The 11,812-nt window shown below is 39.2% G+C and overlaps 1 protein-coding gene across 2 annotated transcripts; it reads right to left on the bottom strand.

Annotated features, from left to right (window-relative positions):
* Positions 1 to 5,639: 5,639 nt before the first annotated feature.
* LOC146516620 (beta-2-glycoprotein 1-like) lies at positions 5,640 to 11,213 on the bottom strand. 2 transcript variants are annotated; one of them, XR_014874754.1, is made up of 9 exons: positions 11,062 to 11,213; positions 10,345 to 10,521; positions 9,769 to 9,865; positions 9,292 to 9,368; positions 8,779 to 8,967; positions 7,978 to 8,157; positions 7,645 to 7,842; positions 6,063 to 6,207; positions 5,640 to 5,987 (listed from the first exon to the last, which is right to left on the bottom strand). XR_014874754.1 is itself a non-coding variant. In XM_085164237.1 (8 exons), the coding sequence occupies exons 1-8, from the start codon at positions 11,129 to 11,131 to the stop codon at positions 6,143 to 6,145; spliced, it is 1,053 nt and encodes a 350-aa protein (XP_085020363.1). In that variant the 5' UTR covers positions 11,132 to 11,213; the 3' UTR covers positions 5,640 to 6,142. The 2 variants fall into 2 exon arrangements, 1 of the variants encoding a protein (XP_085020363.1); XM_085164237.1 differs by having other exon boundaries at positions 5,640 to 6,207.
* Positions 11,214 to 11,812: the final 599 nt, after the last annotated feature.

Genomic DNA, 11,812 nt, shown 5'->3' with positions numbered 1-11,812 from the left:
TTTTTACCCAATGATTAATTTTAGATATATAGAACTTATTGGATGAGGCTTTATTTTGAACACGTTACGATAATACAAAAACTAAACATTTTTTTATGTCATGTCGTATCACGAATTTGTGTGTGTGCTTGTATATAAACACGCGCACACATATTTTGCAACGTTGATAATATTACAATACAATACAATACAACTTTATTTATATTGCACATTTAAAACCGAAGGTACACCAACGTGATTCAGAACAAGGTTAAAACGTAACAGATATAAGACCATAACAGAGTACAAATAAGCTAACAAATGAGAAACGCTGGTTAAACAAAAAAATGCTCATAAAATAAGAAATAAAACATCAGAGCGTAATTTAGAAGATAAAATCACCGAGTATTCAGAAATATAAGTTGGGGGTATTTATACAGTGGTTCATCAAGATAAGATAAATAACATAGGGATAAAATATAGGGAATGTGCACTAACTAACCAAAAACGCTCGGTCAAACAGGTAAGTTTTTAACTGTGATTTAAATAAATGGATGGAATCAGAGGTGCGAATAGCAGCAGGAAGATTGTTCCAGAGGCTAGGGGCTGCAGGGCAAAAGCATGGTCACCTCTGGTCTTTAGCCGGGATCTAAGCTGCACTAAGAGTTATTGTCCTAATTGGGGACTAAGAAGTTCAGTGAGGTAGCACGGCGCAGTATTGTTCATGATTTTAAAGGTAAGCAACAGAATTTTTAACTCAATGCGGTGTTTGACAGAGAGCCAATGCCAATGATAGTGAACATTCATAAGTATTGTGCCAAACCCCTGTACGGTGAAATCGACAGGAGAGAATCTGAATGGATTTGCGATCTGGAATATGTTTTGCTTCGCTCAGCACTGAAATTCTTATGTATATATTTTATTGCTATTTTCATCCTGTTTAATCAATTATTATCACATCAAGAAATTTATTTTTATTAAATGTATCAATTTCCACATCATCTATGTGCACTTGTACATCATTCTTACCAAATAACAAATTTTAGTTTTATGTAGATTTAATGATAATTTGGTCCTACCAAACTACTTTTTCCCCCCACATGTTTGAAGTGACCAGTTCCAGTGACTCTTTTTCCATAGAATAAAAAATATTTGTTCCATCTGCAAATAATACTAATTTTAATACATCCAAGCATGATGAAGAATATTCCCAGCTTCACAAATTGTGTCCTGTCAGTTAAAGGTTTCACTTCAGAGCACTACAGCTCTTCTAAAGTGAATACTGTTACAGTTTATATTATGACTGATTTTTGTCAGATGCCTGTGTAAGCATTTATTGTAATCTCCTTGATTTAGGCAGTTATTACCAATGATGTAGAATCAGAGAGTGATAAGATATACCTTATGTTAAAAAGTGAGTTATGGCCTATGATTTATGGCAATTGAAGCAATAAAGGAAGTAATAAAATATGTATGACAGTCATATGTGGTTTGTACATGGCTCAGCTGCAGTGGAGGGCTGGAGCAATGATTTCAGGGTGTGTCGGGGAGGCTGACCAGAACAAGCTGTTGACCATATCTAATCATGCCTTCCCTATATGAGTAGGGCGCCAGGACCTGAATTAAGAGCTTTGTGTGGTGTGCAGAGTGGAGGGATGCAGCTGGAAGGCTGAGCAGCGATAAATATCATCAGTTGGAACAGCTGCAGGACCAGTCTAAGTGCCAGACAAAGGTGTTTGAAAGTGGCCCAGAGGACCGACCTTTTGCCTATGCCTGGTGGTGGAGGAGCATTTCTTTGCGGGGCTCCCCACAGAGACCGCAGAATGAGTCCACTTTCAATGGCCAGCCAGCCTGGATGCTGGCATAACACTGGCCAAGGAAAGCAGCGGGACATCCACAACCCGCTTATCTGTGCTCTATTTGTACAGGTCACAGCAGCTACAGACACCACACCTCACTCACCGTGAACCGAACAAGCGCCGAGGCAGCCGTGTTGGAGGTGTGGGCAACCCGGGCACGTCCACCAGCAGCCTGCTGTTCAAGATGGGGCAGATGTTTCGTGTTGCTGGCCCTCCAACAACCTCCCTCGGTCTGAGAGGGATGTACAGTGTACCAGTAAGGTTCCAAAGGGGTATACGACAGGCTTGGGCTGTACCCAGAACATGGCGAATGGCAGACCATCCCGAGCAGTGGTGCTGCACACAATTTCTGCTAAGAGTGTGGGGCAGGCACTGTTTCAGGTCATCTCCCGAGTCAGCATCCGGAAAGAGATACTGACTGGCCATGGGCACATTGTTCATGTTTAATACACTAATAGGACTATACATGACTGGGAATTAAATCTGTTTGGACCAGTGTCTACTACCCTCAGACTGATTGACTGGTGGACAGACTCAGTAAGACTTTAAAGTCCATGATTTGTAAGTTAATTCATGACGATGAGTGCAATTGGGTTCGCTGGTTAGACCCTCTGTTGTTTGCAGTGTGGGAGGTGCCCCACACCTCCATGGGATTTTCACCCTTTGAGTAACAAGAAGCCACAGATGATGTTGGACCTTTAAAGTCTGTATCTTCTGGACCTCAGAGTTACACACATTGGGGAGGCTATCACAGGGAAATTTGCTCCAGGCCCAGGAGTAGTGCATGTACAACAGAGGGGCTAGGGGCAATTTTCACTGGGACATAAAATGCCTGTATTACTCACTTCTTCTAGCTCAAAGTTACTGGCCAAGTGGCAAGGGCCCTTATTGATCACGCCGCAAGTTGCGGGTGTAGACTAAGAAGTTGTACGGTCACACAGATATATCACCTCAACCTCCTTAAAGTATGGAGAGAGCTCTCTCTCTCTTCCTTTATGATTTAGTGAGGCCGGAGCAGAGTATGGGAGAAGAGTGTCAGAGTGTCACGCGTGGGTGCTCAACCAAAGTGGAGAAAGAGACTGTCAGTAGTGTGTCTCTACAATAAAAAAGAAAATAAGAACGGACAGCATGTACACTTGTGGTCCTTTTTTACACTGTGACAGGCTTATAGATTCATTCACCGTCATCATTCCAGCCACTGTAGCCTTTTGAGTCTGATAATCCAGATCACTTTCAACTTTCTTCTTGTCTGTCCTCAATTTAGATTCATTTCATGTAGCCGTTTGATTTGTTCAGGAGAGATCAAATACATTTTGTGCATTTTTATTGTTATTATGATAATACATATATGGAAACAGATTGTTATTTACGAATTGCACATATTGCCACCATGATAGGTAACGCCGTAGTAAGAAGTAGTAGCATGACTCCATCTCATTTATTAGCCATCAGTCTGTTTTCCTTGTATCGTCTTAATTCTTTTTATACTGGCAATCTGTAATAAGGATATTACCTTTTAAAAGGTTGATGCAGAGCTCGCCTACAGCTTGCATAAAATCTGGTGAGCATTCTTCTAATATAGCTGTGCGATTTCTCTGTGAGCTAGAGGTCAGTGTTTTTAGCAAAGCAAAGTGTCTTCTCAATCTTACAGACATATTTTTAAAATCATTTTTTCCTTGATAAGAAAACACAAAGCTGTTTCTTAGGCAGTATCCCTGATCTCAGCCTGAGGTGCTCTGGACAGCTGGGTGTGAGGTCTATCAACAGTTAACCGTGAGGTTAATTATTGATAGAATTATTGATATTGATTTAAAACTCTCAAATAAAAAATGTTAGTGTCCAGGAAATATTTGAGGAGCTATTATATTAATATGTTATTTATCACATGGGCTTTTGAATAACAGCATGTAAGTGTTGTTATGCTTGATTAATGACCATTGATCAAAGGCCATGAGTACCATTCACAGAGAGTTGGGGAATGGCTGCAATCCCAGCATTGTAAGATGGTGAAAGATGTACCACTGTTGTTGTCAATTATACCCAGGTATGATATATAATAATTGAATGACATGTCATTAACATTATAACTGTCATAAATCTTTATTACTTCCTTTATAACTTCCCTTGTCATAAATCATTGGACCATAGCTCACATAATATATACATTATTACTCTCTTTTATGCTCTTTTAAGCATTAGTTAGAATTAATCTTTGGCTCTCTTCCGTCTTTTTTCCTGCCTTTAACACCCAAAAGGTGACACTATTTGGCTGCATTGACACACAAGAACATGCCTTTTTAAGGAAAGCTTGTTATGATGATTGCTATAAAGTATAAAGCTGATATAGTAACAGGACCCTGTTGATTGTCTTGACGCAAGGAAATCTCCCAAAGTTGATTCTGTTCATCTGGATGTAGCATTTTCAGTCTGAGAAATGTTTCATCACTCATCATCTGGGCAAGAAGGATTTCCTATCTAGTGTTGCATGCTTTGTTGTGTTTTAATGTTGAGTATATTTTAGTGTTGTATGCTTTTATTGTGTTTATTGGATCTTCTTCCGGAGAGACTCCGCCCCCTGCTTTCCTTAAGTAGACACAGGGGACAGTAATCAATCAGGCCTCTCTTGTTGGCCAATAAGATGGTCTGGTAGGTCAGAGAAGACACGTGTGGCTGGATGCAGACGAGAAGGAGAGAGCAATGGAGTAGCGCAGCTACAGGAGGGCCTTCGGTCCATGGATGGCAGACTTCGCCCAGGTGGCAGCAAGACGCCAGCTAAAACACTTTAGGCACAGAGCAGCGGCGGGCGGAGTTTAGAGCTTTGCCCTCGCGGGGTAAATCCCGTTGTAAAAATGTATAAAGACATCCCTGGTACAGGATGGGTGACTGCCGCTGCTTCACTGTGTTTAGCGGAAGCGGAGCGGAGTGGTGGAGGACACTACTGGAGGGCGCTTAAGCGAGCCTTAAGTGTGGCGGAGACTGATTGGGACTGTTGGGGGGGTTCAGCTCGTGGACTGCGGAATGGACCTTTATTGTGTTTACTTTTATGTTCTTTTAATTATTCTTTCCCCTGATCAGGATAAATGTTTATGCTGTAAATAAAGTATATATTTTATTAATTATTTTAACAAGATTTTACATGTCTTTCTGGTCCCGCGATCATCCCCTGCTGCTCTTCCCGTTTTAGAAGGGGTTCCCTTCTAACTTACACCCGTGACACATCTAAGTGACTTTGACTTGGATCCCACCCTTATAAAAAGTAAATTTACAAAATGAGTGAAACTAGCACCACTGGCAAACAGTGGCCTGTGTGCGGTCAGTTCCTTGATCATTGATATGTAAATTGTCATAACCACTGGCCAACAAGGGAGTTTTTCCTTCCCGTTGTCGGCAAAGAGCTTGTTCAGAAGGGGTGATATGATTGTTGGGGTTTCCTCTTTTTACTATTACTGTAGGGTTTTACCTTACAATATAAAGCGCATTGAGGCACCAGTTGTTGTGATTTGTTCCTATATAAATACAACTGAAGTAAACTGAGTTGAATTGAATAGTTTTCACTCCATGTGACCCCATGTCTTTATGTGATGTTAATTTGTAAACATGTGGGAGTGAGGGTCACGACACATGGCTGCGTCTCTCTGAACCTGGTTCTGTCTGAGGTTTCTTTCTGTTAATACACAGTTTTCCCTTACCACCATCACCAAGTGCTTGTTTATAAGTTGTCTGATTGTTTTGTGTGGGTGTTTTTTTTTTTTTTTCTTTCTTTCTTTTTTTTTTTTTTTTACATTTGTAAAGAATATATAAATAAATTTTAATTTAATCTTAGAATTTGTCTAAATTGGTTTTTGAACCATTTTTCTGGGATTTTAGAGAATTGTGTAAGTAGAGAAACAGCAGTACAACTGCAGCAATCTTCATTTTGTTAAGAACTACCAGTTTGAATGAAACACTAAAATAATCTCTAACTTTAACAGGACACTAGATGTGAATTGATAGAATCAAAGGTACTCTGAAAAACCAGCTTGCAAATGCGCACACAGACATATACACACTTTGAGCAACAGCTAAATGTGAACACTTGTCTCCTGGCCTTTAATGGAAAGTAATATCCACACATCGTGTTTCAATCCTGAACACAGTAAATTTAAATTCCTTTCATAAATGAATTGTAAAACTACTACAAATTGAACTGCATTTTTTACAACATAAATGTAGCTTCAGTGAAACCACATTCTTTAATTTCAGCGACCAGAATGCGTTAACATGTGCTCCATATTGCATCACCTCAGTTGGCATCTGCATTTTCTTCAGCATTGTTGAATTTCTGATGGAAGTGAACCTGAATGGAGATTATAATTTATACGACTGGGCTCTGGAAAAAGACACAATGAAACATGGAACGAGTTAGAATATTCACATTAACTTTAAGCTCTTAATAACTGATGAGGGCTGAGGAGAACTGTCATCTTTACATTTATTAAGATACAGAAAAAAAGGAGGACAGTTAAAGGAAATATTTTCTGTTATCTCAAGAAAGCAGACAGCAGAAGAACCCATGTGTGCAGTTGTGCTTTGCTATTTTCTGCAGGATTGAGTGATAAAAGTTCTAATGGGAAATGAGTACTTTTAGCATCTCCACATGGCAAGTTAGTACAAATTCCTGTGTCACAGTCTACTGGTTACTTGTTGAAGACTGTAAATATGTCACTTTTACTGGCATGCCCCTTTTAAAAAAGAAATCTATCTATTAAGGGGGACCTTAGGGGCTGCGACAACTACAGAGGGATAACACTTTTCAGCCTCCCCAGGAAGTCTATGTCAGGATGCTGGCATAGACTTTGAATACTGGACCAGTTCTATATGTGTTTTGTGCATTTGGAGGAAGCATTCAATTGCATCCCCTGTGGTACCCAGTGGGAGTATGTGGTGTGAGACCTACAAAGCTTCCACTTTGGTGGCCTCAAAATTTCATCTCTGCTTTTTGCAGATGATGTGGTTCTGTTGGCTTCATTAGGTGGTGGCCTCCAGCTTGCACTGGAGCAGTTCGCAGCCAAGCTGGTATGAGAACTAGCAGCTTCAAGTCTGAGGCAATGGTCTTCAGCAGGAAAAAGGTGGAGTGCCCACTTCAGCTCAGGGACGAGTTGCTGCCCCAATTGGAGGAGTTTAAGTCTCCTGGACTTGTTCACAAGTGAGGGGAGTGGGACAGATTGGGGTATAGCGACTACATTGATGCTGTTGCTGCACTGGTCCGTTGGGGTGAAGCAAGTGCTATGCATAAAACAAAGCTGTCAAGGGTAGGGACATAGAGTAGTCACTCTACGTCCCTACCCTCGCCTATGATCATAAGCTCTGGGTAGTGACTGAAAGAACGAGATTGCAGATACAAGCAGTGGAAATGAACTGAGAGACGAGTTTGGCCATTCGAGAGGAGCTCAGAGTAGAGCCACTACTCCTTTGCATTGAAAGGAGCCAGTTGAGGTGGTTTGGCTATCTGACTAGGATGCGTGCTGGACAACTCCCGGGTGAGATTTTCTGGGCATGTCCCACTGGGAGGAGGCCGCGGGTCAGAATCAGGACACGTGGGAGAGAGATTATATCTCTCGGATGGCATGGGAATGTCTTAATGCTCCCCCGGATACACTGGAGGAGGTGGCTGGGGAGAGGGGGCCTGGGCTTTTCCTCCTCCCCCCACATCCCAGTCCCAGATAAGTGGAAGAAAATGGATGAATTATTATTATTATAAATGTTTTGCTCGTGTATTGTTATGCTTTCTTTTATCTTTCTTTTTTCTTTATGAAATAGACCTTACCTTCATAGCATTCAGGGATCATGAGCCTTCCATCAATGCACTGCGTTGACACAGAATATCCACATTTCCTGGCGTTGTTCATGCACCAGACTGAGACAATATCTTTGTGCAAGACTTTGTTGGGTTTAAAGTCTCCAATCCACATTTTATTCCCTTTGTAAAGTATCCTCCCTCTGTCTATTCCAATCTTACAAGGAGCTGTAAGTTACAAGAAGGAGAATTAAAAAATACAGGAGATGAAGGTCTCAGTTCAACTAATATAATCTCCTAAAAAGCGCAGCTATTTGAAAATAAAGTGTGATTTAAAAGATGTGATACTGGCTACAGTCCTACCCTTGCAGGATGGCTTCTCAGACCAAGTTCCATCCTGCTGGCAAACAATCTCCAGACTTCCCTCCACTACATAATCGCCGGTGCAGCCATATTTGATGGTCTCCAGGTAGTCAAAGTCTCTCTGGTCATTGGTTGACATGTAGCCTCTATCAATGTTCTCTGGTAGAGAGCAAGTCACCCCTGTAAAGGAGCAATTTCAGTAGACTGATTAGACGACAATATTAATGAAGCTAGGCTTCGTGCTGTCTTTCATAGCTCTGCATCATTATGACCTTTTTATTGGAGAGGAATATTTTACTTTACAGCTAAGAAGGGAGAAAATTCCAAAATCTGTCCAAGTATGTATTTCTGTATTTAGATTTATAGTATTTTTCCTCAGATTTCACATTATTCTCAGTGAACAAACAGAACCACGAGTTGTCCATTAACTGCATATTTGATCATTCATCCTGTCCTGATTTGAAAAGATGCTTATTCAATCAACAACTATACTTCTACTATGCTTGTTATGATCTAATTATGGAGTAGGATAGAGACCCTCATACTTTTTAAAGTATGATTTTAAAAGTTTTCAGAACAAAATGGAAGATGTTTCAGCTTTATCCTAAACTGAATCAATCTACTGTTACTGACATTAATACTAAACTCTAATCCTCAGCTTTTTAACAGTTTGAAATTGTGACACGTCAAAGCTAACACATATATTTTTGGGCTTTCTTTTAGTTTGAAGGGATGGTTGTGTTCAGTAAAGTACATCTGCAGCGCCGCCGTAATTACTCCTGCTTTTACATCCTCACGTACGTTGACATTCAGGTGTCTTGGTCCAGGTGCCACTGGTCGTGCACTCTGCCGTTGCATCACCGACAAGTGCGTATGGAGGCAGGCATTTGTAAGTCCCCATGATGCCGTAATCAGTGGTGTTCCCTCTGACCCTGGTGTTGTAAACAATCATCCCAAACTTTGGGATCGGAGGAAGACCACAGGTCACAGCTGCGACAGGAAAGACACAATGAGTGAATTTAGATATGTATCGTTATATGAAATTGTCAAGTGTCTTACCTAATTACTTATAACTTGTGCCTGTTTTAGAGTATGTAATAATTTGCATGGCCTTCTACAGCTCGGCCCACTCAGTAAATTCTTGTTTCTCATCAATTTTATTTCTGAATGTTATACATATAAAAACATATAAACAGTACGAAGAAAGAACAACTGCATATTCCAGATAGCTGTGACACTGAATATATTTATATACATCAAATACAATTTTAATAAATAAAGAAATAAATATATTTTCTCTTTGTGATTCTGTACCTATGCATTCTGGTACAGGTGTGCTCCATGTTCCATTGGCTTGGCAGACAGAGGTGCTGGATCCAGACAGTATATACCTATGCAGTGCAATATTATTCATTAAGTTAATGCTTAAAATGTTTAATCACATAATAACTCAAAAATGTTAAATGTATTTGAATGCAAAGGCTGACTGAATGCTTGATTGCTATTTACTAAACATGCATTTTCCACTAGACAGTATTTTGCACCTCATTAGAAGTTCTTTATTTGCACGCCAAAAAACCCCACCAAAGCGTTAGTGAGAACAAAGTGCCCGATAGATTGAAGAAACAAATTTTGTCTTTAACTGGCGCATTAAAAACAGCAGCTGGTTATACATCTACTTTTACTGCATATTATGGAGTCTTATTACTCTTGATTTGTGGTGTATGTGCAAAGATATGGTGTGGTGTACGATATCACACAATAAAATTTGACAAGATGCTCTTCCTTTACCCTTCCTGACAAGTATAGTTGATCGTACTCTGGTACACAGTATCCTCGTAGTATAAGTCTCCATTAGATGGGGAATCAGGATAAGGACACAGCTTTGCTGCAAGAAACAATATGTTCATGATAAATTTTGGTATTTATTTTTTGAAGAATAATGTAAACACAAAAAGATTTGCATTCTGTTCTTTCATGAAACCATCAAATACTGGTCCCATTGTATATAGTCTAATCCTTTCATTATTTAAAATTTTTAAATGATATAATATATATTACAACATAAGAACAAACATGAAGCGTGTCAATTAGTAGTATTAGAAAATGTTACAGTTAAAATTAGGTTACTCTACAAAAAATAGAAAAAACACTCCTTTTAGAGCAAATTGAAACATATTAGTAATATTTGCACTTATTACAGTTTCCTTTAAATTATTCTGCAAAAGTTTTGTTATAAAGGAGACAATTTACTTGAAAATCTTAAATACGTCATGAAAGATGATGAATTTATGTTGATATTAAGTTACAATACAAGGCAATCAGTTCCAAGATGTTAATTTCTCACAAAAAAAAATGGAGACCCACGCTTGCACAGAAGTTTAGTGGCTGTCCACGCTCCACTGGTAGTGCAAACAATTGTGCGAGGGCCTGAGATAGGGGTGTATCCTTCTTTGCAGGACAGCGCTAACGCCACACCAGGGTCAAAGAACATCTGGTCCACAGCCACATTGATGTTGGCATTCAGCTGAGGTCTGCGACATCCTTTGAAAACAAAATGATTTATTTATTAAGTGTATGCACTCTGTCAAGTTAACTGAGGGTCTATATATTATTACATTTGCAAAATATCTAACACTAAGCCTTACAGCACTACAAAGTGAAAACCAGCATTTTCCCATAAAAATGAATTAGTCACATATAATTATGGAAATGTATTTTTGCAAAAAAAAAAAAAAGTCTTCGGACTATCAAATAATATTAACTGTCTGTGCTAAATGAATATTGCTAATTTAGAGAAGCGGTATTCACTTGAAAGTATTGTTTTTTTTGCATATGAAGCTCAAAAACACTCATTTATGATCATACTTCAGTAACTGATTACTGATTGATTTCCTTATAACTAAAAAACCCAAATATTTTACTTCTGTGACAATCATTAACATAAAAACTGCACTACAAAAGTACATTTCTTTAAAACAAGGCTATTGCGATGATGTGATCCTAAAAACAGAAAACAGTGAAATGAAAAATGTATATACAGTTAAGCCATATAATATAAAAAAAACAAACAAGAATTAATACCCTTGGCAGATGTCACGGTGCTAAAAAACAGAACTGGAAACAGCAGAAGCAAAGTCGGCCATCGTTCCATCCTTTGTTGAAATGTTCAGATGTTCTTCAGTACTTTCCTGTGGCCTCTGGTTCAAATACCGACTCGCTCTGTTGCTGCTGTTTGTATTTCTCTAGAGTAAATAGATAAGAGCGACATGAAGTAACTGCTTACTGCCAATCTTTTTGTTTTCTGTATTTTGCTCGCTATCTGCAGTTACAGATTGTGATCCTTGTGACATTTTACTGGAAGTAACAAACTGGACGAGTGGACTTTCCCTTGTTGCCACAACGATTGTTGCCCAACGCTGCAACCTTTTTTTACATTCCTGTGTCACCATTTTGTAGCGGATAAATTACTCTGCAGAGCTTAATGCAATGCCTTGGGACAAGAGTCACCACAGGCAGGAGACAATCACAAAAATATATACTGAATCTAAGTTGGATATGTTTTTTTTTTTCATTTATGTTACCGGCTGATGAAAAATTGTAGAGTTTGAACCTTTTTCAGTATCTGAAGTTTGGCATGCAACAAAAAGTTTGAGAAACATTAGCACAAGTGAGTCAGAGATGCCTTAGAATATAGGAATGCCTTAAAATCAATCATTGCTGACAAATTTCTGCACTCACCTATGCCACCATTGCTCGTGGTGTCCATGCTTGATGTCTTATAGAACAGTATAAAGAAAATCTGTCTTACTGAGCTAAAACTCAAGAGAAATTT

The sequence above is a fragment of the Neolamprologus multifasciatus genome, chromosome 6 (assembly GCF_963576455.1).
Source record: "Neolamprologus multifasciatus chromosome 6, fNeoMul1.2, whole genome shotgun sequence".
NCBI classification, from domain to species: domain Eukaryota; kingdom Metazoa; phylum Chordata; class Actinopteri; order Cichliformes; family Cichlidae; genus Neolamprologus; species Neolamprologus multifasciatus.
This window is presented reverse-complemented; position numbering and strand designations above follow the sequence as displayed.

What these genes read in the sequence shown, in the direction of transcription:
- LOC146516620 (XM_085164237.1), bottom strand. Translation starts at nt 11,131, where the DNA reads ATGGAACGATGGCCGACTTTGCTTCTGCTGTTTCCAGTTCTGTTTTTT. An exon ending in ACCTGTACCAGAATGCATAG is followed by an intron (nt 8,968 to 9,291) that starts GTACAGAATCAC and finishes TTCCTGTCGCAG; the next exon opens with CTGTGACCTGTGGTCTTCCT. An exon ending in GATCCCTGAATGCTATGAAG is followed by an intron (nt 6,208 to 7,644) that starts GTAAGGTCTATT and finishes GTCTTTTTCCAG; the next exon opens with AGCCCAGTCGTATAAATTAT.